The following is a 26,808-nucleotide window of genomic DNA, read 5'->3' as shown; positions in this document are numbered from 1 at the left end:
GGGGTTGGATGGATGGAAAAAATGATGGGTGGTGGTGATGGTGGAAAAGGGAGGATGCATATGATCAATATAAGCGCACTAAATATTTCGTTTAACCTTGTGGATAAAAGGGGCCAGGGTCCTGATTTCTGGTCAAGTCGTGCTTGTTGGATTGGTGATGTAGAGCACTGTGCCGTGAACGACACACCCACTTGGTGGGAGTAAGACAGCCACACATCACCATGGTTTTAGCAAGTGGAATGGCCCCCATCAGAACAAACTCCTTCCCATTTTCCTTGCCACCTCAGATCATCTACCCAACATACAACAACTCAGCCACAGAAAGCAAAGCTCACCAGCACACAAACACCACACCACCTGCTATGTATCAAGAAACATTTCACATCAAAAGTTCAAAACGGCGCTCAAAAATAGCTTGCTTTGTTGGTTTGTCTCTCTCTCTCTCTCTCTCTCGCTCTCTCTCTCTCTCTCTCTCTCTCTCTCTCTCTCTCTCTCTCTCTCTCTCTCTCTCTCCCTTCCCCTGACACACACACAGTCACATACAAACAGTCACCACCACCCACACAAGATTTCACTGTTTTCACTCCCACTCTCCCAATCCATTCCAAGTCAAACCCATCCATCAATTCTGTCTTTCTCTCACACAACAGTCTAAAAAAAAAACACCCCCTTTCCCTTCCTTCCCTATGTCCCTTCTCTGCTTCCTTTGCTTTTTTGGAATCGAAACACCCGACAATTCAAGAAATATCAGACATAAAAGAGTAGAAAAAGAACAAGAGTGGCATGCTCCCCCTTTGTTTGTCCACCGTGTGCCAAGTAACAACAAGCGCTCTTCCCCAGAGAAAGATTGAACTTGAACCCCCTTCCACCTCCATCCTTACTCCCAACCAACAAACAAACAAATGGAAACCCACTGCAAAAAAAGAAAGGAAAAAAAAAAACGCCTGCAGCTATGCTTGCAATATCTTCAAACCAGTAGTGACCACAACAACCCTCCTTTTCGACTTTTTGTTTCTGTACCCAGAGGGGAGGTAGGTATCATAACTCCGGTCTCATATACCCAGAGGGCGGAGAAGGAGGCAACTGTTCCGCCACTGCTTCCTACGCAGTCCCGGTAGTCAACCCGTTATTCTGTCTCCCCCACCCCGAGTTCCTCCACTCCCCTCTGTTTCCCTGTCCTGGTGGTCCTGGAGGCTGGTTGTGCTGCGGCTGTTGTTGTGGCGGCTGTGATGGTGTCAAATGCCCTTGGTTCCCGGCCTCCGGTCCTCTGTATGGTGACTGTTGGGGCGGGTCATACGGTCCACGTTTGTGTGGTGGTGGCGTGCCCTGAACAGGTGGTGTTGCCGCTGCCGCAAAGGCTGGTATCGTTGGCTCCTGCATTGGTCGCACGCTGCTTTCCTGCTGCCATGATGCCGGGTCAGTTTCTATCCTCCTCGGCGGTGGGCGGCTGGGGTTGTTGTCGTGGCGGCCCATCAGCTCTCCTACGTCACTATACTGTCGGATTGGGCCGTTGGCTGCACGGTCGCCGAAACGCTTCAGAATTTCCTTGGTTGTCAATTCGGCACTGTTGTTGAATAATGATTGATCTTGCAGGAGATCGGCCAGGTCATCAGGGACCTACATTCGTGTTAGCATGTTGTTCGCAAAAGTGTAGGCAGACATGAAACTTGCCAGACACATCTCCTCAATACTAGCAATTATAACCTCCACGGCCTGAATGGCAAACATGGGGTCGCTGTCAAGGCTTGCAGCCTTGTTGGCATCCAACAAAACGTTGGGGGCAATGACGGTGGCCAGATTCCTGATGTCCATCTTGGATCCGGATTCATCGTCCACCTGGTGGAAAGATCCCACCCATTTCAAGAAACAAAACAAAACTTCCAAGCAATCGCGGTTCGCTTTTGGAAGCAAGCAGCATGCCAAGTGCAGGCAGTGCTTCCTCTTCTCTGGATCTGGGATCTTGGCCGCTGTTAACCAAAGACGGTAGAGTTTCTGCGTCATCAAAGGATCTGGGAGTTCTCGCAGGTATCGCTTCAAGAGGGCGGCCAGCTGAACAACATGCGTCGAGCTAAAATCAACATCCTCTTCCCTGTCCAGCGCTTCGGCTACCTCTCCCAACTTCTTGAGGTTGCCACTCTTTCGGAAGACACCTTCAACCGAGAGGTCCATTTGCTTCATTGCCGAGATGATGTCGTCGATAATGGAAGGGATCTTCAAAGTACCAGGTCCGACACCATCGGTCGACTCGCAACCGTCCCGCTCAATGATGACTTCCAATGGGACGCCAAACACCCCCTTCTTCTTGACGGCCTTTTGCTTGTCATTTTTGAACGCCTTGCCAATGTTCTTCCAGAAAGTAGGAGCCTTCTTGTTCTCAATGAACCCCAGGAGCTCCTCCAGCGTAAACTCATTCTCAACCATAGGATGCATCGTCATGACAGCCAAGTGTCTGACGATAAAGTACTCCAGTCCTGATAACTCCGAGAAATACCGTCGTGTGCCTCGCATGGTGCCCTGGTCTGGGAGACCGCGTGAACCGACTCCTTTGCCATCTGACAGACTTCGCTGGTGCATGTAATTAGCACCACCAGCACCCAGTCGTGGTTCCGTGGCCGGAGACCGGAAAAGCTCCTGGCGGTTCTGGTTTGGCTGATAGGACCTTTGTTCCCTTGCCGCTTGCTCAGCCGCAACAATCCTTGGGATATCGTCGAGTGTCAAGGCGTCCTGATTGGGCAATGTCATGTCCTCTTCATCGATAGGCCCGCGCTCGTCGACAATATGGAATCCCCTACTCTGACCCCCCTCGCCTGTGCCACCAGCCGACCCTGGCCGCACGCTGCTGCTCTCAGGTCCATCCAGAATCCTTGATGTCCTTGCCTTTCTAAAGCTGGACGACAAGTGCTTGTCCATACGGGTGCTTTTTAGTCTTCGGACATCATTGAGAGCGCTCTCGTAGGACGACTCTCGATGATGCCGTGGATAATCGCCCCCTTGCTGCCTGGACCTACCCTCAGCAGAGTCAAGATCGCCTCCGTTTGGATCGTCACCATTGTCAAGAGCGCCGTTCACTCGAAGAATCTCCAGCAGTCTAGCCAGGGCAACCTGGAGCAGGAAGACGTATTGTTGAAGCTTGGTAATGTGTTCAAACGGCGAAAGGTGTGCAGGAATATGAGGGTCGCAAGTACTGCAAAATACCTTGGTGTCGTAGGGTTTCAACCGGGCCTCTTGAAGCTTGCGACCAAGCTCTTTGCCGCAATGCGAGCAGTTGACGCAGGCCAGGTGCCACCGTTTATCTCCACTCTTTGCACATTCGTCTTCGATGGGCTTATGGCAGAGGATGCACTGGTCCGAGTCATGTGCTGATAATCTGGACATGCCCGAAGTCAACTGGAGTGTGGTTGTAGAATGGTCGTCCACTTTGAGCGCTTCGAGATCGCTCAGATCATCCAGGAAATTGTAAAGGCCATCTGGTGAGTTCCTTTCTTTTTCGATCCGAAGAGCGCCTTGCAGACAGATTCTGATAAGTAGCTTCAAATAGTGGGCAAGACCGGTGACAAGCGTCAACAGCTCTTGCGTGACACCAGGCTTACGTGTAACACGGTCTTGGGTCTTGGACAGCAGCGAGAAGAATGCCACGATCTTTTTGCAAAGCAATTTGGCCTCACGCCCGTATGCCAAACCAGCTGCGTATTCCATTAGCACAACGTTACGAGGTTAGGGTGCACCAAGAGGGTTCTTCTTACATTTGGGGTCCGCGTCGCTGGACATAGTGGCGTCGAGTCGGTCTGCAGAACGGAAAAGGATGTCGACATGGAAGATGAACTTCTTCGCCACCATGACACCATCCACATAGGCGCCATTGCTCACATGCAGGAGCATGTCTGATATACAAGCAGCCGAAGACTCTTCGAAGGTCGACAGCACGCTCCAGATCCGGTATACCTTCTCCTCCATGCGTTCCTCCTCGCCGCGGACGTGCTCGCGGCCCGCAGTGTCATCTTGGGTGATGACAGGCGCTTCTTGTGGTGAATTGAGGCGGACGTTCCAAAACTTGTGGATCATGTAGCATTCAGGATGCCAGTGCTGGTTTTGTCCGTTTCGGAATATTTCAACGAATTGTTTCAGGATCGAGGTTTGACAACCGCTGCATCGTTGGGCGAACTGGGTCGAGTAATGGTAATGGCAATAAACCTGGCCATCATGCTCATAATAGCTGTCTTGAGCACCGAATACTGTTGGGCAAAGGGAGCAGGTGAAGTGATCGACGTGGTATTTGCGATCGAGCGCAGTTATGTAGGAACCTCGTAATGCTCCACCGCATTGATGGCACAGCAGGCCTAGTCGTCGGAAGTAATCCGTTTCGCAAAGGGGGTATTGTCCCTCGCCGTTCTCGTCCTCTGCTGGGAAGAATTTGGAAGCTACGATTTGTCCGCAATCCTGCAAAGCGGTTAGAAAAACAACACAAGGGCCAAAAAGCGCCACACCGCCAACCAGAGGGCAGCATGTTCAAAAAAACACCAAAAATCACAACTTACCCGGCACTTGAAGCAGTCCAAATGGAATGTGCCATCCAGAGCGCGAACGAATTGACCTGTCAAAGGCTCTCCACACTTCTTGCAGACACGCACCTGGCCACTGGCTGTCCTAGCCTGCCGTGGCCGCGATCTGTTGCGCTCGCCGCTTTGTCTCAACTCCAAGTCTGCTTCTCCGTTGCCGCCCTGAGCTGCTGGTGAGTTTGGGGCTCTGCCATTGTGAGGATGGCCGTGAGGGTTCCCAAGAGGATCACCGTGTGCCCAATCGCCGCCTCCTAGGCCCAGGCTACCAGGAGCTCCGCCACCAGCACCACCATAGTCGTATCCTGCCATTGTGGACTGATCCTGAATCCGTCCACTGATGTTCGTCACACTACACCATGTGCGTTCGTCTCCAAAGTAAACAATCGGGGTTGTGGTGGTGGTGAAAGCAAAACTCGAGGGTCGAGGTCGCGGGCGCGGTCGTGGAGTGAGGAAACCGGGGGCTCAGCCAGGAGAGGGCCCGACATCAAGCCACGACTGGGCCAAAATAAAACGACGATAGTTCGCTGCGGGCAGTCGGTCTGAATGTAGTATGCGTTGGTAAAGGCGGGGCTGAAGATAACCAACACGATAGGTAAGCGTCGCTCTGGGCAGAGGCTGTGCGGCAACAAGTGTCGAGCAAATAATCGGCTGGCTGGGCACGCACGATGGGAGGTTGAGGCTGAACGACGACGACGTTGAGCGAGCGAGAGCAACAGCGGGCCTTGGGCCTTACTGGGCAGCGAGTCGGCGGAGCAGTCGAAAAAGGGCAGCCTCGTGGTATGGAGAGGAGAGGTACAGCCAGCTCGGTCTTTTTGCAAACTCGGATCTCGACGTCCCAATGTCTGGCCCAAATGGATTGCACGTCGTGGGATGGGGATGCGGATGCGCTGAGGTTGGCTGGAGATGACAGGAGTGGAAGACGTTCAGGAGGTCGGGTTCCAGTGCGAGGTGGGTGGTCCACAGTTTAGGTACCTTACCTACTCTCCCCAGTCGGGTCAAGACAGCAGCGATCGACAGCCCCCCGCCACGGCGGAGCGCCAATTTCAGGCTTGCTGGGAGACAGGGACAGCGCCTTCTTTTAGGGGAGGTCGCACTCGAATGAGAGCTGTGGGTGCCGTAGCGTAGCCGTTGTGTAGGTAGAGGCAGAGATCAGAATCATCAACGGCCGATCAGTATTCGCGCTTGGAAAGAGAATCAAGATAAGATGCTTGACGCTCGAAACAACACGCGGGAGATGGGCGCATCCTTCTCCTTGAATTTCCCTAGGGTCGCCGCAGAGAGCCATGACCGCTGCCCGAGTTCTGCTCCGCCGCCAAGACCTTTCCGCTGGTGCCCTATAATTTTTAGTGACAACGGCCAAATGGGGAAATTGCCCACTTATGCCCAAAGTTATTCAGAGGAATGGCAGCATCGTGCCATGGGATTTTGGATGCATTTCGGCCCAAAGTGTCTGTTTGTAAGGAGAACAATCCCTCTCCCGTCTCCCTTACCTGCAGAGAGACATGAGTAGGTAAGAAGAACCACAAGGCACAGGCACCGTCCTTTTGCTTTGTCCTGCCGGGTTTTTTGTTATGTACCCGTGGAGCTTGGACGGGACGGGATGGGATGGGATGGGATGATGCAAAGGCAGGGAGGGGCCCAACGGTGTTCCTCTCTCGCTGCAACAATTGCTCCTCTCTCGCTGCAACAATTGCTCCTCGGGTGGGGTTATGGAGGAGGCATTTCGATGCTATTTACAAAGACGAATCAAGGGACCACCTTCTCGGATATCTTCGATCTGATCATCTCGACCTCCCATCGGTAGGTGTATGCCATGCAGATGAATATTCGTACATCACGCAAGTCGATAATCAGCTGCAGGAACCCATACTCATGCTGACCTGCATGCAGAAAACACGAGCTCTTTTCATAGTGACTAAATATTACGCAGGACAAAATAACTACCATCATCAACACATGTTATCAAACATCACCCACCACCAACGCACTTATACAAAACCCCTATCTTAGGCCTTTACCAATTTCTTCAGCCTCCTTTCGATGACGTCTCTCCCCTCGAGGGTATCCCAGACACGATGGGGAGCCTTGTCAACAATATCCCAGTCTTCCAGCTTCCTGGTAAGGTGGCTTAGATCCCGTTGCTACAATCATCCAGTCAGCCTGCATTCAGCATAAAACCGGTGCCATCATCAGGTACATACCTTAACTTCCCACTCACTATCCCGTCTTATTTGTTCTCCAGAGCTAATAATAACCAGTGGCGTCTCCTTGTCCTGAATGGCCCGGCTTGAAGCAACGTCTCGCTTCGTGAGAGAGTCGGCCACCAGACTTTCCTGCAGTTTGGCAAAGATGGTGGAGCCAGATTGATACGAGGCACGGCCCCAAACTCGGTCCACGGAGCGTCTCCCTCTGAGTAGCGCACCGAGGATTCTATCAATTCCACACGGCGAGATGACGCCTCTCAGCCAGAGCAAGAACCCACGGCCTGGGTCTCCGACTCTTGAGAGCAGATCCTCATGAAGCGGATCAATCATCAACAAGCCCCTCACATCTTCTCCGTGTCTTGAGCTGAACACTCTCGAGTAGATCGACCCAATCCCAGCACTGACCAAAACCCAGGGACCCTCCTCTCCAGCCCTCGACAATGTCTCCCCCAAGACATCCGAAGCCATGCTGGCCGAGAGTGGCGACGGAGCAGTGTCACTCCAAGCCATACCGGGCCTATCCGCAAAGCAGAACCTCTCAATCGAGCCATTTTTGACCGCATTCTCGGCCAGCTGCCACAGGCCCCTTTCAACCGGATCCTCACCTCCCTCAATCAACACCGTTGTCGACTTTGCCCCGCTGGCATCAGTCTTGTTCCCGTAGCAGTACAGATGAATCTGGTACTTATCCTCATCCACCCAGTACCTCTCACCCGGCGGTCTCAGCCCAGAATCAACCGCTCTCAAGATCAAGGTACAAGTCATGAGCACCACCACCGCAGTAATCACCGAAAGCGCCACACTCGACAGCAGCACCTCTGTCCACTCCAGCAACGTCCTCCTGTGCTCCGGCCGCCCAGTCAACCTCTCCTCTTCCTCCGCCTTACCCCACTGAACCGTCCTGTCCGCAATGACCACCCACCCCACCATGAGCGTAGCCCAAACGACACTCCCTATCCCAACCCAAATCTCCTCATGTCTCGTCCTCGTCACCGCAACGATAACAATCGTGTCAACCAGCAACAGCCCCGCAAGAACCAGACTCAGAACCCGTTGGCTCTTACTCGGCACCGCAAAGAAGATCAACGAGATGGTAAGCGTAACTAGCGCAACAGTAGCGTAACTAAAGCTGAAGAAGGGTGATCCGCGAACGTGAAGACCGGGCGGTGTGACGAAGACGGAGACGACCATCAACACCCACCAGATGAATGTCAGGATGGTGAGCGCGACGGTGGCGTAGCGGACCAGGCGGACGGTGAAGAGGTTGTAGGGGGACACGGCTGGGTCGTCGGGGGAGAGGTAAGGGCCGTTGGAGGGGTTGTGGGGGGTGTAGGTTGTGCTGTCGACGCGGTTGGGGAGGAGGCGGGTGTGTTCGTTTGTTGTGGTGGGGTGGTGGTCCTCTTCGGAGGAGTAGCGCCGGTCCGAGGACCGAATGCCGTTTGTGGACATGGTGAGAGGTGAGATAGTGACAGCAAGGTAGGTTAAGGTTGTAGATGTGAAGGTAAGGGTAGACTAGACTATGGTGCCGACTAGCAGCAGTTCATTGTCTATATGTCCTGTGAAGATATTCCCCACCAAGATAACCGAAGTGAAAAAACTAAAGCGGCCTTGTAAATGATGGAAAATAGATATGGTTCTTCTTTAGTGACGGATCAGATATCAATTTCGCCTTGTCGCAGCAAGGTCATGGGGGGGGGTCTCCCACAATCAACGACGTCATAACTTGTTAGTTCTATGATAGGCCTGTTTTGGGTGTAGCAGGACGCTAATTGGTCGGTTTGGTCGGTTTGTTCAACCTTCCCGAACGCCAAAATCACGATGGATCGGCCGCTAACATCGACAGCCAAGGAATTGGCACTTTTGGGGGCACATGGTTTTTGATTGCTGGGAGTCCCTTGGTGCGTTTCGACATATAGGCTTCGTAGACGTTGCCTCAACCTTGATTGCTTTGGCTACACTGCTGCCTTCGGATGAATTGTCTCCAAAGTGGTCGATTTTGGGTCACTTTCCTGATCTCTCTGGTCTTACTTTTCTCATGATTGCCATCGTACATGCAGAGAATTCCCCCCAAGTTCATCGCATGGACATTTTCCTTCCCAACCTTATCCCCCTCGAAAAGACCTCCCCTTCACTGCCATTTGTCATCCCACCCATAATTCCACGGCACTTGCTGCTGGCCCCCATCCCCGCCAACCGGACTTAACCCCGACACCTCCCCCTTCCTAAAACTCCCACTCCCCCCACTCATACTATACCCAGACAAACTCCCACTTCCACCACTCCTCCCACTCCCCCCACTCCTTATACTCCCCCCCGCGGTCAGCTCACTCCCCCTCCTCTCCCTCTCTTTTCTCCTCCTCTCTTCCTTCTTCCTCCTGAGCAGTTCCTCCGGATCGGGCCCCGTCGTCGAGGTGATCGCATCAGAAGGGATCTCCCCTATCGGTGCCCTGAGCTTGGAGTGAGCTTCACTATCCGTCAGGGGGATCCCCGCCTTGCGGAAAGCTTCTTTTTGGTGTGACAGAAGAGCTTGCGTGGAGGGCTCGGATGTTGAGAGCCAGCCCGTGAGTTTGGAGACCTTTCCCAGGAGTTTCCCTCCACCTCCGCCTTCGCTTCGACTCCTGTCTTTGTTTGGGGAGGTGGGCTGTTGTTTCTTGGAGGAGGATTTGACAGAGGTTGATTTGCTGCTTTTGCGGGATTTGGACCGGTGTTGGGGGTCTGTTGCTTCTGGGTTTGCGCCGGACATGGCTGGGGGGTAGGAGGTGCGGTAGGTTGGGTCCATGGTGGGTGTTTTGGTCTGGGTTGGGTGTGGAGGTGAGATCGGTGCGAGGATCTCGGTTGGTCTGTTTAGGTGAAGGTGAGGTCGACTTGAGAACGTTTTTATTTCGTCTGGATGTTGAGGTTTAATATACCCAGGTATCGACTCTCGTTTGGTTTGATAGGTCGGCTCGGCGATGAAGGCTGTTCGGGAGCTGGTAACACAGCGGCCACACAGCTGAAGGGAAATCAGGACACCATCCAGACGCCAACTAATATTGACTTGTCGAGGACGTAAGAAAATTCCTTTATATTTCGCCGACAATGACTGTGTAACTCCGGATGATCACGCCACCGGCGGAAGAGGGGCATGAAAAGAATCACTATGAGAGATTCTCTCCGTTTGGAAGGAGCGTGTCCGGAGGGTTCTTCGGCTTGAGCAAGCTCTTCTACAGCTCATCAGGGGTCAGTCTTAAACCAGTGTCAGAAACAAGTTGTAAACCTTACGATGAAATCCTACGCACTGGCAGAATGCTTGGCCGACTCGAAAGTATTAGAGTTTTTGCTGGAACCGGAATTGCTATCTGGGCCAAGTGTTGCAACTTGGCATGCGTCTTCAAATCGATGCCGGTCCAAAAGTTGAGCTTCTTGTGGTTGTGGTGTTCTTGGGATATCTCGACGGCTCCTGAAATGGCTACGGTATCTAGATAACCGTCTAGCCTTTTCTTCCCTCCAGACCCAAGCCAAGGGAGAAGCAAGCAGACATGCAAGAGATACCCGATCTGAAGTCTGGTGTGAGGGAGGTCACCAATAGAGGACCCTGGGGACGAAAAGCAACAAGCCAAGCAAACTCAGAAGCTAGCCACGAGATCCCGAGACAGAAACAGGCGCTAGTCAAAGAATGTAGCCGCCACGAGCTGAAAACCAGATAAGAGGAATTTGTCGATACCAACCCCCGGTGCCGAGTTGCCAGAGCCTACCACTTATATCGTTGAGTGAAATCCGAGCTTGCTCAATGACATAGTGTATGTAACCTGCGGGGAGTGCAATATTTCATGGCGGTGTCAACCCCAAAGCAGCAGGAACCCTGGCTGCAACCTTGGCGAGAAAACCAGCCTGCATTGGACTGGGTGGATGTCGCTTGGCCTTGGTTCGATGATGCATCACAGTCGAGGATGGAAAACGGCCTTGGCACAGAGGAAGAATCTCTTCGAGTCCAAAGACTGTGCAGGATCGTCGTCAACGGGCTGAGAATTGCATGCTTCTTTGCTTCTATGGAAGCCCTCTCCCGAAATCTGGAACATTCTTGGATGTCGATCCCACGTTAACTCCCGAGACGGGCGGTATGATGGATGGTGCCATGAACCGACTAGATTGGCGAGTCCAGAGAACTGGGTACGTGATCCCGAATGCCGCAAGATATATTAACCAGATGCAACCTAGGGCTAATCCTAGGAAAATCCTCGCAGCTTGCAAAATCTTGACAACTCGTGGTGAGGGTCAACTTATGCCAATAAAATGCAGGCTGGTTTCTTTCAGGTCTAGACGTCTGCGGACTCGAGAAGCGAGCAAGATTGCGCGCACTGTTGAGCCTGCAGCTGTCAGTTCTCAGACCAAGTCTCCGAGAAGCAAGTTAGTTCAGCTCTTCTTTGGGAGGGAAGGTCAAGAGGTCATCCAGAAAGGACCTCAGATGCACCGGAGCATCCTGCCCTGCATCCGGTGCCCGACCTAACCTACCAGGAGAGAGCTTGATATCAATGTTGTCTTGTCTGGCGAATGGCACTGTGCTTCGACTGCATCTCCGTCTTCTAGCTTGGTCTTGATTGAGGTCCAGTGGGAGAAACATGGCAGTGATTGGTCGGCAACTGCAGGAGTCCTGTAGGAATGATTCGATTTATGCCTAGAAAAAGAACAATAGGCGCGTAAAGCCCTCAGCAAAAACTGGATGGAAGTCAAACATCTTCGATTTTCGAAGCCTCGCAGCGAGGGAGTGTTTCAAATGCTGTCAAGGTTCTCCGAAAGTCAAGATTCGGGACGCACAGACTTTAGCCCCACCATGGTGGGGCAATGTCGGTTAATCATCCGCCCTTGGCGACCCCCCCCAAGCCGCCGTCGCCTAATTCCCCGCCTTTCTTTGACATCCCTCACAGTCAGCCTGGAGGCCAAACGCCAACCAACGAGCCACGCAGACAAACATTCTTCCCCTTGCTTCCGCATCTGCAAGCCGCGCTTTCTGTCGGGTCACTCACGTTTTTTGACTTGACTTTTCTGCGCTCCCAGTTCAGCTTGCGCAAAACGCGCTTTGCTCCTCAACCCAACTTCAGAGCCTCGCGCGTGACCCAACACCAACCGGCGACCATGCCCGGCCTCACTATCATAAACGACGGAACACAGGCCACGCCGGCCTCCGGCGCGGCGCACGGTTCCGGACCCGGCTCCGCACCTCAACAACAACCATCTCAACCTCAACCACCACCACCAAACTCATCATCACGACAAGCACCACAACGCCATCAACAACCACCACAACTCCCCACCACGATCACAACCCCCAGAGCACCCTCCCCAACCCGCCCCCCAATATCCCCCATAACCCCCAAACTCGACCCCACCAAACCGACCCTCCCCCCTCACCTCCCAAAAGAAACCCCCATCCCACCCCAGGACAATCCCCGACTTCTCCTTTTCCCGCCCACCCCTATCCCACACCTCCCAACCCCAAGCCCAAACCGCCATCCCCCCTTCCCAACCAGTCCCACTAGACTTCGACTCCAACCCCGACGTCCTAGCCCTCAAATCAGCAATCTCCATCCTCCAACTCCAGCGCCAACGCGCCCGAGCAGACATCCAATCCCTCCACAAAGCCAAACTCTCCGCCCTCTCCGACCCAGCCTCCTTTGTCGCAGACCTCACAACCGGAATGGTTGGCCAAAGGGAAGAGGGCCTATTCGGGGGATCACCGCCATCCGACTCTGACTCTGACGACTCCGACGAGGACACTAAGAAGCAAGATGGAGAGGAGAAGGAAAAGGAGCCAGCATGGAGGACGTTACCCAAACCACAAACTGTCGTCCGATGCCCGCCTATAAACTGGAATCAGTACGTAATCGTGGGCGAGAGTTTGGATAAGTTACATGCTGAACAGCTCAAGGCGCCGACGCCGGGGGTTCCGGTTGTGATGACGGGGGGGTCAAACCAGGGGACGGCCGGGAGGTTCGAGTTTACGGCTGGGCAGCAGGGTGGTGGTGGTGGAGGTGCTGGAGGGGGTTTGGTGGGGAGTAATCAGCCGCAGAAGTTGGTCGGGATCGCGGCGCCGTATGTGCCGGGGAGGGACAAGATTGAGAAGAAGAGGGGAGGGAAACGGTCGTGATCTATCTCGTGAGAAAGAAAAGGAAGGGGCAATAAGACATGACAGTGAGAAACTTTCAGGAGATCATTATGAAGTGGACGAATATAGAGCAACACAAAGGGGGGCATCAGCTAGGCGTTTTTGGAGTTTGAATTTCCACAAGGGAACAACAGAGAGGACTAATGGCAACAGGATAGATGTTAAACAATAGGCTTTTAATTACAAATGGACTTCTCACTGTCCAGGTCAGCTGAGAGCTATTCATTCACAACAAACACATCACATCACGTCTCACGCTGTAAGTGGCTACAAAACACACTTCAATTCCTCACAAATGCTCCAGCGAAATGACCATCTATCAATGTCCCAGCCCAGCCCCCCAAACCTCCCATCGCTTGCCCGAATTTAAGCTATTGTTTGACTACGCTCCCGGGGAAGTAAGAAAAGATGCCTGTCAGAACGACAGCAACTGGACAACAAAACAGCTATCGTCACATGTCGACCACACCAGCAGCACCGCATATTAAAAGCCATAAATAAGCTCACTATAACCCTTGCCTCATCGCTACATCCCCCAAATCCCAGCCTCAAAACGCCGTGAAGCTTGCCTTTCGGATCCTGTATCCTAACAAGCTGATGTGAGAAAACGTACGGTGGAAGTGGTTTAAAAGTCCCTATAGTATGTTAGCCTGGTAAAACACCGCATGAATAATCCAACGGGCTTAGTTACTCCATAGACTGCTGAACCGAGCGACGAAGACGCCGGTTGTAGTTGCGGCGCTCGTCCACTCCTCCCCAGTACAGCTTGAAGGCTTCCGGATTGACCAGCGTCCGAGGATCGTACGGAGGGTTCTCCTCCTCCAAAGCATCAATCACCGCCTCAATGTGAGACTTGACATCCTCTCTCTTACTGATCGCAGAAACATAGCATGGCGTTCCATCAGGGGATATCCTATGGTGGAAGAGACGGGTCTCAAATCTAACACGAGGCTGTTCTTCTGGGAACCTGGGGCTGAAGTGAAGCCTGAATCTGAACAGCCCACCATCGAGATTCGTCATGGGCTTCCCGAAATAAGTGACTGCCCAGATAAAGGGGTTGCTGTCGACCAGCTCGATGTTGTGCGGGAGATCTGCACGCTTGAAGGACTCGACCACCTGCTCGAACTGGCGATAGAGGTTGACCGCGACGGTGGTCTCTTTGGCCTTGGCCTCCATTCCCTCAGCCGCCCATCGGTCAGTCTCCGCATCGAGAGCATTTTTGATGTTGCGCAGCCGCCTCTCCAGTTCTGGGTAGTTGAACTTTCCCTCCATCGAGTTGCTAGCTCCTTCAAAAGGCATCCTGGTGAAAGATTGCCCGTCCTTGGTCTCTTCCTTCCCCTTCTGGACGGCTGCGAGGTACGACTCATAGTACCACAGGAAGCGACGCTTGCATAGATCCTTGAATGGCAGGAACGGGGTGCTATCCTCATCTAGCGTATCCATGTCGAGATCGTAGTCACTTGGCACCATTGGGTTGATAGATCCGCCTGCATCCATCCCAAGATACTCCTCGAGACGTTGAATCACCGAGATTCGGAGGGTTTCATGCCGAATCTGTCCTCCCGTCAGCCTCGCAACCGGCAATGAACCATCGATTTCGTTACCTTTTGGACGTAGTCCTTCTGGTTCTTCTTGTCCGATGACTCATTGGCATCTTCGAATCCGGGCTCGTTTTCGTAGGGATTCGTAGACATCAGGCTCTGGATCGAGAGGAGGATAGACTCAAGGCCCTGCGCAGCTGACCACTCCTCACCAGGTTCTCCACGCCATGTCCTAGGTCTTGTTAGTCCAAAGCGAGAAGAAGCGTGCGCAGAGAGACAAGAAAGTACCCGAGAATCGACCTATATCCTGGTTAGCCCGGACTCTCCCCCGATTGATCGCTCCTGTACGTACAAGCAAACTTTTCCATTAGCATAGATGTTGGGGTTAAACCGGGTACGGCCAGAGTTTGTCGTGGTACAAGTGACTGTTGGTGACTTGCGGGGGTAATCTAGAGAAGATCAGATTGGTTGCTGAGCGAACAATGACAAAGATGCCGGAAAGCGAATGTCGATGTCTCTTATAAACCATCATCACGTACCCTTGTTGAACTTGAAGTCGAACTGCTGGTATGTTAGCCAGCTACCAATCATTGCAGACTCATTTCATGTTACCTCGAAGAAGCCGAATTCATACGGCGTCTCGTGGGGACCAATGATGAGGGCCTTGACGTTTCGGACATCTATGTCACGACAAGCGACGGCGAGAGCTAAGGAGTCTTGTGAGCTGAAGATACACGGGGCTACCGTTTTGGAGACCATGGCAGCTTACAAAGATCCGAGTTTTTCTGGAGGTCACTCAGCTCCTATACGTCAAGAGCGACATCGCCGTCTGTGTCAGCCTTCGGTACAACTTCGAGCCCATCCATGTTGCAGCCCCGCGGTGTGTGCTCTCCCCCACTGTCCGAGAGCGTCGAACCACGGCAACCCACCTTTGTGATCCGGAAGACGGACTGGTCCGCCATGGTGGATGAATGTTGTCGAAATGGATGTCGTCAAGGCGGAGTGTATAATGAATAAAACAGTGAAGAACTGTGCTGCGGACCGTCAAGGGTAGCTGGTAGCTATGCTGGGAATGAGGTTCTCACGAGTTGGATGTTTGGGAGAAGGGGTCCGGGTCAGCACAAATGGTCGAAAGGCAGTGGGTTGCGGGTGCCCGGACAAGGTTATAGGCAGGTCCCGCCTACGAGATTAGCGGCCTTTGCCTGCGCTAACGTTGGGTGTAACTGACAGTTGGGACAAAGTGCGGGGCAACAGTTATTGAGAGTTGGAGACTGAAAGGGATCGATTGGTTAATAACAGCACAATGTGGTAGCATTGCCTGATGTAAAACTGCATGCTTGGGCTTCTATGGAATGTAGAGTTACCTCGCCAGGCAATTTGAGGACCACATACCAGTAGTGTGAAAGATCTGGGAATACAAGTCATTCGGCCTGTCCCCACTCTTGGTAGGCAACCACGCCTTTGTTTTCACTCGTTGATCTGCTACCTTAGTCGATGCCTTCGGCTACTGATGTGGTCATTACTCTTCGTTGGTTTGACATGTTGGTATCTCGAGAAGCCTGCATTCAACATGCAAATTTGGACGTGGCAGCCTTGTTTTATATTAAAGCCGGCCCGGGTAGGTGAATCTCTGGAGGGGTCTTTGATGCCAGAGAGACCACCTGTTCAAGTCTGAACCTCTTGCAACATAAAAACAGGCGCATGGAAGATATGTTGAATCTAACCTGTTCATATCAAAGGCAGTATAGACAGGGGAAACATATGGACTCTGATACATTCTACACATTATACTAATGTCGTTGGGAAGGCTGTGGAGGGGAACAGTTGTGTGTGAAGCACCCCTCCATGACTGACCATCGGTGTTGTGGAGCCACAGGTACCGAGAGTGGGGGCCAGCTTGGAGAACCCCTGTCCCCAACGACGCGGTCGTCGCGCTTTTTCCAACTTGACGCGTAAAGTACCTTCATACTAGCATCGTCAACCTCGAGGTTTGCCTGCAGTAGCATCACCTTCACAGCTTAACCTCTTTGCATTGATTTTCATTCCAGGCCGATCAATCTTCTCAATAACCGGAAAGTCCCCTTTTCCAGATACAAGCTAATCCACATATTCGATATCCACAACTATGGCCAGCTTTTTTGACCTCAAGGCCCGAAAGGCTGCCCTTGCCAATGGAGCAGCCACCAAAGAAACCGAGAAGAAAGATGGCGAGAACACCAGAGTACAACCATGGGTTGAGAAATAGTACGTATTTTTCATCATGATCAACACTTCAACTTCCTAAATATTGACCCTCATCCCCCTCCAGCCGACCCAAAACCCTCAGCGATGTCACCGCCCAAGACCACACCATCACCGTCCTCCAGCGAACCCTCCAAGCCTCCAACGTATGTTCACCCCCTTCACCACCTTCAAGTTTCCCAACTAACATGACCCTTTCTCCCCAGCTCCCCCACATGCTCTTCTACGGACCCCCAGGAACAGGCAAAACCTCGACCATCCTCGCCCTCGCCAAAGAGCTCTACGGTCCCGAACTGATGAAATCCCGCGTCCTCGAGCTCAACGCCTCCGACGAGCGCGGCATTTCCATCGTCCGCGAAAAAGTCAAGGATTTCGCCCGCATGCAGCTCACCAACGTCTCCTCTGCCGCCTACAAAGCCCGCTACCCCTGCCCCCCGTTCAAGATCATCATTCTGGACGAGGCAGACAGCATGACGCAGGATGCGCAGTCGGCCCTGAGACGGACAATGGAGACATACAGCAAGATTACCCGTTTTTGTTTGATTTGCAACTACGTCACGAGGATCATTGACCCGTTGGCGTCGAGGTGTAGCAAGTTTAGGTTCAAGAGTTTGGACCAAGGGAATGCGAAGAAACGATTGGAGGAGATTGCAGAGAAGGAAAAGGTTGGGTTGGACGAGGGGGCGGTGGAGGGGTTGATAAACTGTGCGGAGGGGGATTTGAGAAAGGCGATTACTTATCTGCAGAGTGCGGCGAGACTGGTTGGGGCGGTGCAGCAGCCTGGTGGAGGAGACGATGGGGAGGATGGGATGGATGTGGATAAGAAGACGGTTTCGGTCAAGATCCTCCAGGATATTGCCGGGGTGATTCCTGACGAGACGATTCACACACTTCTTAAGGCGATGAGGCCGACGACGTTCGGGGGGAATTATACACCTATTGCGAAGGAGGTGGAGGATATGGTGGCGGATGGGTGGAGTGCTGGGCAGGTGGTAACTCAGCTTTATCAGGCGGTGGTGTATGACGAGACAATTGAGGACGCGCAAAAGAACAAGATTCTGTTGGTGTTCTCGGAGATTGATAAGAGGTTGGTGGACGGGGCGGATGAGCATCTTTCGATTTTGGATCTGGCGTTGAGAATATCGGGTATTCTGGGTGGGAGATAGATAGGGAGGCATGATGTTGCACGGAATAATGTAAATTCCCATGGCGTTTTGGGGACAGCAAGCAGGCAAAAATACAGGGGAACTGGTAGAATCGTCTTTTCTTGCCACCTTAAACTACATAATACAATACATTTCACTCATCAGACCTCAGCAGCCCCAGATTCCCGTTGACCATATCCCAAACCGTTCCTGTCTTGGCCGCTGCTGCTGGTTGCTCAACCATCTTGCTTCCTCGACGGGTGTGTTTTCTCGCAGGCGAGCTCCCCTCCGCCATCCAGATATCCTCCTCCCCTTCGTTCATGCTCGCTCCCTCTCCGGCCTTCCGTCCCAGCAAGAGATCCACCTCCGCTAACGTCTGCAACGACCCCTCCAGCGCCACCTGCCCTTCCTCAATCTTCTCCGCTACTGTCTCAAACGTGGCAATCTTGGCTTGCTCAGCTGCATACACCCATTGTTTGACACGGCCAGAAACTTGGGTGTAGTCGTCATTGCTGGTGGAGAGGGTATGGTCACTGGACTTTACCCTATTGCCTCCCGGCATAGGGTGTGCGGGTATCAACTGGCTTTCTTGAGCTAGATGATCCAAAGCCGTGGTGTTTTCCTTGACTTGTTTGCTGATTGTATTGTTCAGATGGTGTTTCTGAGCAATGAGACCCTTTTGCTCGCGGGAGAGGGCGAGGAGTTGCTCTAGGTAGGGGGTGAGGAGTTGTGCTGCGGACGTTGGTTGAGAAGACAGCCCAGACTCGTTCTGTGAGTTCATATCTTCTGGTTTGGTGGGTTTGATGTCTGGTTTAGGGTGTTGGCTGACGAGATTGAGGAGGGATTTGCGAGCCTCGAGGTATTGGTCGTATTTATCTTTTATACTGACCAGCTGGGCGTCCATGTCAAGGGGCTCGTTAATGGACGCTTTGCTGGCGCGGAATCGGTTGTCTAGACTGCCTTGGGGGGGGTCGGCGTCGTCGCCTGATGCTTTGGAGAGTTCATTTTCGATCCAGCTGATGAGTTCTATCCTGGTTTTGTTGAGGGCTTCGAGTTTGGCGCTGTCGGTGGTGGTTTCTGGGCGGGCGGTGGATTGTGACCTGACCTTGTCTAGGGCTTTCTCTTCTTTTTGGAGTAATAGCTTTGCCTCGAAGACGTGTTTCTCTAGTTGGTCGTTTAGGTCTTTGAGGTGGGCGTTGGTGGAGGTGTTATCGAGAGTCATGGCGGAGACGATCTCTCTTGGAATGCTGGGTAGAGATCGACTGTCTCGAAATACCTCCTTGGGGTTCATGAAATCTGGCGATGCTGCTGGCTTTTGACTCAGCTGGATGAGGTGCTTTTCGATTGCCTGGAGCCTCTCGCGCTTCTTTTCGAGACTGATAATCGCCAGGTGCTCCTGGAGACGCTCTAGGCCTCCATTTGAGCTGTCATCTTCTTCTGGCTCGCTTGCATGACTGGTTTCATGAGTCTGCTTTCTGAACTCGTCACGGGCTTTGATGTTTGCCCTCAAGGCCTCGAGATATTGTCGATAAAGGCCTTGGGTGGTGGAGGCTGGGCCAGGCTTCTGATCAGTAACCAGAGCCAAGGGTTCTCTAACAGATCCATGCTGGAGACTAGACTCCAGATGCAATGCTATCATTCGTCGAATATGTGCTGCTTCTTCACGTGGTCTGATATAGCGGTCGAGAACTCTTTGTATGGTTGTGAGGGTATCATTGGTTGGGCTGGGCATTGCGGTGAGTTGTAAGGTGAGGTTGAAGCGTTCGCTAACAAAAGATTGAGGATGCTGGCTTCGGTTTATGGGTCCAGTTGTCTTTGAAGAAGAGTATATTAAACACCCATGGATTCAGCGTATTCTCGACAATTTCATGAATAACCTCGTATTGCTGTAGTCAGTAAGTGGTGTTGTTGTTTGTGACAAGATACTGTCTTGAGCAGCTTGTAAACACACTGGCTGTTTGTTAGGGAAGTTGACTTGATATAAATGCAGGGGCCATCAGTGGTGTCCTCACTAAATATGCCTCAGCTACGGTTTACTTTGACAGCAGGCGGCCAATCAGAGGACGTCGCGGAACTACCCAAAAAATTCCCACATAGAGGACGGCGCATGGCAGCTTCAACTCTCAGACGCGAGCAGCGCGACTGCTATTTTCCACCACATCCATCTCTCAACAACGTGTGACCTGCGTCGTCCACCCACCACGAATTCAGTCATTTGATGCGGCACTCGAATGCATATTTCTTTCAGCTTCTTCAGACAAGCCTGAGTTCAGTTTTGGGGCGGGGCTGGGTTGGAATAGTTTCCGCCACAGACAGGTTTCGCTGCGGCGACTGCGAAATCCCATAATTTTGAGACGACCACCCTCACCTCGTCGATTTCTCCCCGTATCATCCATCTCCCACCATCCGCCAACATGTCCGACTATCAGCGCGATGTCTCGCAGTACAAGTACTCGGCCATGTCCAACCTGGTCCTCCAGGCGGACCGTCGGTTTGTCACAAGACGAACAGACGAGGCCACAGGCGACCCGGAATCTCTCGCCGGTCGTCTCTCCATCAAGGATATGGGCGCACGTGTCGGCCGCGATGCGGCCCCAAAGACGAAAAAGACCAGTGCCATGCCCAACGTCGAGCGAGGAGATGTACAGGAAGGCGCTGACATTCTTCAACACTTGAAGGACAAGAAGAAGAAGGGCAAGACTGAGACCCGCGGCGGTGGTATTCTCGCGAGCACCGACATGATCGAGGGTATCATCTACCGACCACGAACACAGCCAACACGGGACGCATTCAACCTCATCCTGACGATTGTGGCCGAGCACTTGGGTGATCTACCCCACGACACAGTGCGCAGCGCGGCTGATGCCGTACTGGAGTTCCTCAAGGATGATGACCTCAAGGATTTTGACAAGAAGAAGGAAATTGATGGGATATTGGGCGAGTCTATGGATCCAAAGCAGTTCAATGAGCTGGTAAATCTTGGAAAGAAGATCACAGATTACGATGCGCAGGACGACGAGGATGAGGAAATGGGCGATGCCAGACCAGATGCCGATGATGAAATTGATGGCCGCCAAGGTGTTGCGGTCAACTTTGAAAACGACGAAGATGATGATGGCATGGTAGATGTAGTACGGGACGAGTCTTCTTCTGAGGACGAGGAAGAGGATATTGACGATGAGGATCGGCCAGAGCTTCAGGAGGTTGCCGATGGTGGGGAGGCTGGGATTGATCGGGATGAGGAGGAGGTAGGGTTGGTTGATGGCGAGACTATGGTTATCGATGCAGCGCCAAACGGGAAGGACAAGTCCGAGGAGAAGAACTCTGTGCCGGCCCGGGATATTGATGCATATTGGTTACAACGGCAAATTGGTCGCCTTTACCCAGATGCCCATGTTCAGCACGACAAGACCTCCCTTGCGCTCAAGATCCTTTCAGGAGAGCCGGATGAGCCAGGTGGAGAGGAGAAGCAACTTCGCGACATTGAAAATGACCTCATGGAGCTCTTTGACTACGAGCACCATGAGATTGTGCAAAAGCTGATCGAGAACCGGGAAAAGGTTGTGTGGCTTACACGGCTGGCCAGGGCAGAGGACCAGAAGGAACGAGACACAATCGAAAGAGAAATGGCTTCAGAAGGGCTGCGGTGGATTCTGGACGAACTTCATGGCAAGTCCAAGGATGACCAAAAGAAGCCAAAGATGGAAATCAAGATGGACATCGACTCTGGTGCCTTTGCCGACGGGAAAGCCCCAAAGCAGGAAAAGCCTGATGGTCAGTTGGTCGGCGGTCTTCAACCCAAGAAACTGATCAACCTGGAAAATCTCGTGTTCGACCAAGGCAATCATCTCAACACCAATCCCAAGGTCAGGCTACCGGAAGGTACCACAAAAAGAACCTTCAAGGGCTACGAAGAAATTCATGTGCCTCCACCCAAGAAGCGTAACGATCCTAGCGATGTGAACATCCCTATTTCGGAGATGCCAGAGTGGGCTCAACCTCCTTTCAGCACAACCAAGTCTCTCAACAAGATTCAGTCAAAGTGCTTCCCTACTGCGTTTCATGACGACGGCAACATGCTGGTCTGCGCCCCGACAGGTTCCGGCAAGACCAACGTGTCTATGCTCACCATTCTCAGAGAGATTGGCAAGAACAGGAACGAGAGGGGTGAGATTGACCTCGACGCCTTCAAGATTGTCTACATTGCCCCCCTGAAGGCTCTTGTACAGGAGCAGGTCGGCAATTTTGGCAAGCGTCTGGAGCCGTATGGTATCAAGGTCTCGGAATTGACTGGTGACCGGCAGCTCACCAAGCAGCAAATCTCTGAGACCCAGATCATTGTCACGACACCTGAGAAGTGGGATGTCATCACCAGAAAGGCCACTGATATCTCCTACACAAATCTGGTTCGGCTGATCATTATCGACGAAATCCATCTTCTACATGATGATCGTGGCCCGGTTTTGGAGAGCATTGTGAGCAGGACGATTCGCAAGACCGAGCAAACCGGTGAACCAGTCCGTATTGTTGGTCTCTCTGCTACTTTGCCGAACTACAAAGATGTCGCAAGCTTCCTGCGTGTTGATATGGCCAAGGGCTTGTTCCATTTTGATGGTTCATTCCGTCCCTGCCCGTTGCGCCAAGAATTCATTGGCATCACCGAGAGGAAAGCCATCAAGCAACTCAAGACCATGAACGATATTACCTACACCAAGGTGATAGAGCATGTCGGCACTCACCGCAACCAAATGCTGATTTTCGTTCATTCGAGAAAAGAAACGGCAAAGACGGCCAAGTACATTCGCGACAAGGCTTTGGAGATGGATACCATCAACCAGATCCTCAAGCACGATGCTGGTACTCGTGAGGTGCTTAGTGAAGCAGCGAATGCAGTCAACAATACGGATCTCAAGGACATCTTGCCCTACGGTTTTGGTATCCATCACGCTGGTATGAGCCGAGCTGATCGCACTGATGTTGAGGATCTTTTCTCTAGCGGCCATATTCAGGTGCTTGTCTGCACGGCCACCCTCGCTTGGGGTGTCAACTTGCCTGCTCACACAGTCATTATCAAGGGTACTCAAGTGTATTCTCCAGAAAAGGGTAGCTGGGTTGAATTGAGCCCTCAGGATGTCCTGCAGATGCTTGGTCGTGCCGGTCGCCCACAGTTCGACACATACGGTGAAGGCATCATCATCACCACTCAGGGAGAAATGACGTACTATCTTTCGCTTCTCAACCAGCAGCTGCCTATTGAAAGTCAGTTTGCAAGCAAGCTGGTGGACAATCTCAACGCTGAAATCGTCCTGGGCAATGTTCGCAGCCGCGATGAAGGTGTGGAGTGGCTCGGCTACACCTATCTCTTCGTTCGCATGCTCCGGTCGCCCGGTCTCTACAGCGTCGGCGCAGAGTACGAGGATGATGAGGCATTGGAGCAGAAACGTGTCGATCTAATACACTCGGCCGCCACTGTGCTCAAGAAGTCGAACTTGATCAAATACGATGAAAAGACCGGCAAGCTCCAGTCTACCGAGCTTGGTCGTATCGCCTCTCATTACTACATCACAAACTCGTCCATGGACACCTACAACAAGCTGATCCAGCCGGCGATGAATGATGTGGAGCTCTTCCGTGTCTTTGCACAGAGTGGCGAGTTCAAGTACATTCCGGTTCGTCAAGAAGAAAAGCTTGAACTGGCCAAGCTGCTTGCTCGTGTGCCCATTCCCGTCAAGGAGAGCATCGAGGAGCCAACTGCCAAGATCAATGTTCTGCTTCAGGCCTACATTTCTCGCCTGCGACTGGATGGCCTTGCCCTGATGGCCGACATGGTCTATGTCACTCAGTCTGCTGGCCGCATCCTTCGTGCCATCTTCGAAATCACCCTCAAGAAGGGATGGGCTTCAGTTGCCAAGTTGGCTCTGAACCTGTGCAAGATGGCCGAGAAGAGAATGTGGCCGACTATGTCTCCTCTCAGACAGTTCCCCAGCTGCCCAGGCGAAATCGTCAGAAAGGCTGAGCGGATAGAGGTGCCTTTCAGCAGCTATCTGGACCTTGATCCCCCTCGCATGGGCGAGTTGCTCGGCATGCCCAAGGCTGGAAAGACTGTTTGCGCGCTTGTGGCCAAGTTTCCTCGCGTCGAAGTTCAGGCCAACGTCCAGCCCATGACTCGCTCCATGCTCCGGGTCGAGTTGACCATCACGCCCAACTTTGAGTGGGATGTTGACGTTCATGGGTTGTCTGAAAGCTTCTGGATCATGGTAGAAGACTGCGATGGTGAAGACATTCTCTTCCATGACCAGTTCATCCTCCGCAAGGACTATGCCGAGTCTGATGCGAATGAACACATTGTAGAGTTCACAGTGCCCATCACTGAGCCAATGCCGCCCAATTACTTCATCTCGGTGATTTCGGACCGCTGGATGCACTCCCGGAGACGTCCGACCTGCCCAGGTATCCATTTCCAGGCAGCGTGATTCCTGCCCAAGAAGAGGTTGCCCCACCCTACCACAACTGAGCTGTCGTTGAGTTGTGCAGCCTCTGCCGGTTACTGCCCCTGAAGGCCAAGGACTATGCCGCTCTCTACCCTGACTTGACCCAGTTCAACAAGATCCAAACGCAAACATTCAACTCGCTCTACGGCACCGACAACAATGTCCTTGTGGCCGCTCCCACGAGCAGCGGCAAGACCGTCTGTGCCGAGTTTGCCTTGCTTCGCCACTGGAACAAGCAGGAGTCTGGACGCGCAGTGTACATTGCCCCGTTCCAGGAGTTGGTGGACCTGCGCTATCAAGATTGGCAGAAGAAGTTTGCCAATCTCAGGGGGGGCAAGGATATTGTCAAGCTGACTGGAGAGACTGCTGCTGATCTGAAGCTCCTCGAGCAAGGTGACTTGATTCTGGCGACGCCTCTTCAGTGGGATGTCTTGTCCAGACAATGGAAGCGCAGAAAGAACGTCCAGACTGTGGAGCTCTTCATTGCCGATGAGCTGCACATGCTTGGTGGGCAGATGGGATACATCTACGAGATTATCGTGGTCCCGCATGCACTACATCCCGCACCCAGACTGAGCTCCCGGTCAGAATCGTTGGTCTCAGTGTTTCCCTTGCCAACGCTCGCGATGTGGGAGAGTGGATTGACGCCAAGGAAGCATGATATCTACAACTTTAGCCCTCATGTCAGGCCCGTTCCTCTGGAGCTTCACATTCAGTCATACACCATTCCTCATTTCCCATCCCTGATGCTGGCGATGGCTAAGCCAACATATCTGGCTGTGACTCAGATGTCGCCTGATCAGCCGGCTCTCATTTTTGTGCCCAGCCGCAAGCAAACTAGAGCCACAGCAAGGGACATCCTCACTGCCGCATTGGCAGATGATGATGAGGACCGCTTCTTGAACGTTGAGGTGGAGCAGATACAGAAGCTTCTCGAGCGTGTCCAAGAGCCAGCTCTCGCGGAGGCTCTCTCCCACGGCGTTGGCTACTACCACGAAGCTCTTAGCCAGAGTGACAAGCGCATTGTCATGCATCTCTACAAGAATAATGCCATCCAGGTTCTCATCGCCTCTCGCGATGTCTGCTGGGAGCTGGATTGCACTGCCCACCTCGTTATTGTCATGGGCACGCAATACTTCGAGGGCAGAGAGCACCGCTATGTTGACTACCCGCTCAGCGAGGTTCTGCAAATGTTCGGCAAGGCTTCGCAGTCTTCGCGCGACGGCCGTGGTCGCGGTGTGCTGATGGTGCCGGCGGTGAAGAGAGAGTATTACAAAAAATTCCTCAACGAAGCTCTGCCCGTTGAGTCGCATCTTCACAACTTCCTCCAGGATGCGTTTGTGACCGAGATCAGCACGAGGATGATCGAGTCTGGTGAGGATGCTATCAACTGGGCCACATTCACCTACTTTTATCGCCGACTGCTCGCCAACCCAAGCTACTACAGTCTTACGGATCCTACTCACGAGGGCCTGAGCCAGTACCTCTCTGACATGGTTGAAGCCACCCTGAAGGAGCTCTCGGAGTCCAAGATTGTAGACTTTGACGAGGATGAGGGCACTGTCGCTCCTCAGAACGCTGCCATGATTGCTGCGTATTACAACATCTCGTACATCACCATGCAGACCTTCCTTCTCTCGCTCACGGCGAAGACGAAGCTCAAGGGCATTCTCGAAATCGTTACGTCTGCTACCGAGTTTGAATCGATTCAGATCCGGCGTCACGAGGAAGCCATCCTCAGACGCATCTATGACAGTGTTCCCGTCAAGATGGCTGAGCCAGCTTTCGATTCGCCTCATTTCAAGGCCTTTGTGTTGGTTCAGGCCCATTTCTCCCGGATGAACCTCCCGATTGATTTGGCTAAGGACCAGGAAGTCATCTTGACCAAGATTGTCAGCCTGTTGAATGCCATCGTCGATATCTTGTCTTCTGATGGCCGTCTCAACGCCATGAACGCCATGGAAATGTCGCAGATGGTGGTGCAGGCCATGTGGGATCGCGACAGCCCCCTCAAGCAGATTCCCAACTTCACCACCGAAACTGTCAAGGTGGCCAACAAGTACGATATTCAGGATATCTTTGACTTCATGAGCAAGATGGATCCTGACGAGAATCCTGACTACAATTCTCTCATCAAGGATCTCGGGTTCACCCAGGCACAGCTCGCGCAGGCGGCCAACTTTACCAACAGCAAGTATCCCGAAATCTCGCTGGAGGTTGAGGTGGAGGACAAGGATGAGATCCGGGCTGGCGAGCCGGCGTACCTCAAGATCGCGATCGAGCGGGAGATTGACGAGGACGAGGAGTACGACCCGACCGTGCACGCGCCGTTTTACCCCGGGAAGAAGACGGAGAGTTGGTGGTTGGTGGTTGGCGAGGAAAAGACAAAGGAGCTGCTGGCAATCAAGCGGATCACGGTAGGACGGAAACTCAACGTCAGACTGGAATTCACCGTGCCTCCGGGCGGGTCACCCACGACTTGAACCTC

General features: G+C 52.8%; 7 protein-coding genes across 7 annotated transcripts; 3 read left to right on the top strand and 4 right to left on the bottom strand.

Moving 5' to 3' along the window:
• Positions 1–1,101: 1,101 nt before the first annotated feature.
• Positions 1,102–4,865, bottom strand: PODANS_1_13310 (uncharacterized protein; the record flags this gene model as incomplete). Its single annotated transcript, XM_001904997.1, has 4 exons — positions 1,102–1,617; positions 1,672–3,683; positions 3,744–4,418; positions 4,529–4,865. 4 exons carry the CDS (start codon positions 4,863–4,865, stop codon positions 1,102–1,104), a joined length of 3,540 nt encoding a protein of 1,179 aa, XP_001905032.1.
• Positions 4,866–6,562: 1,697 nt separating this feature from the next.
• Positions 6,563–8,209, bottom strand: PODANS_1_13300 (uncharacterized protein; the record flags this gene model as incomplete). Its single annotated transcript, XM_001904996.1, has 2 exons — positions 6,563–6,697; positions 6,758–8,209. The coding sequence occupies 2 exons, from the start codon at positions 8,207–8,209 to the stop codon at positions 6,563–6,565; spliced, it is 1,587 nt and encodes a 528-aa protein (XP_001905031.1).
• A 3,898-nt stretch (positions 8,210–12,107) lies between these two features.
• On the top strand, positions 12,108–12,884 carry PODANS_1_13290 (uncharacterized protein; the record flags this gene model as incomplete). Its single annotated transcript, XM_001904995.1, has 1 exon — positions 12,108–12,884. A coding segment is annotated over one exon (777 nt), but the record flags the coding sequence as incomplete, so codon positions are not given.
• A 705-nt stretch (positions 12,885–13,589) lies between these two features.
• PODANS_1_13280 (uncharacterized protein) lies at positions 13,590–15,202 on the bottom strand (the record flags this gene model as incomplete). The annotated part of the gene is made up of 5 exons (XM_001904994.1): positions 13,590–14,456; positions 14,507–14,675; positions 14,796–14,892; positions 14,983–15,004; positions 15,056–15,202. The coding sequence occupies 5 exons, from the start codon at positions 15,200–15,202 to the stop codon at positions 13,590–13,592; spliced, it is 1,302 nt and encodes a 433-aa protein (XP_001905029.1).
• A 1,366-nt stretch (positions 15,203–16,568) lies between these two features.
• Positions 16,569–17,850, top strand: PODANS_1_13260 (uncharacterized protein; the record flags this gene model as incomplete). Its single annotated transcript, XM_001904993.1, has 2 exons — positions 16,569–16,687; positions 16,752–17,850. 2 exons carry the CDS (start codon positions 16,569–16,571, stop codon positions 17,848–17,850), a joined length of 1,218 nt encoding a protein of 405 aa, XP_001905028.1.
• Positions 17,851–17,983: 133 nt separating this feature from the next.
• Positions 17,984–19,561, bottom strand: PODANS_1_13250 (uncharacterized protein; the record flags this gene model as incomplete). Its single annotated transcript, XM_001904992.1, has 1 exon — positions 17,984–19,561. The coding sequence occupies one exon, from the start codon at positions 19,559–19,561 to the stop codon at positions 17,984–17,986; it is 1,578 nt and encodes a 525-aa protein (XP_001905027.1).
• A 682-nt stretch (positions 19,562–20,243) lies between these two features.
• PODANS_1_13240 (uncharacterized protein) lies at positions 20,244–26,803 on the top strand (the record flags this gene model as incomplete). Its single annotated transcript, XM_001904991.1, has 2 exons — positions 20,244–24,298; positions 24,364–26,803. The coding sequence occupies 2 exons, from the start codon at positions 20,244–20,246 to the stop codon at positions 26,801–26,803; spliced, it is 6,495 nt and encodes a 2,164-aa protein (XP_001905026.1).
• Between the last annotated feature and the right edge of the window lie 5 nt (positions 26,804–26,808).

Source organism: Podospora anserina, chromosome 1, assembly GCF_000226545.1.
Source record: "Podospora anserina S mat+ genomic DNA chromosome 1, supercontig 3".
Lineage (NCBI taxonomy): Eukaryota > Fungi > Ascomycota > Sordariomycetes > Sordariales > Podosporaceae > Podospora > Podospora anserina.
The sequence above is the reverse complement of the archived record's forward strand: the minus strand, read 5'-3'. Positions and strand labels throughout refer to the sequence as shown.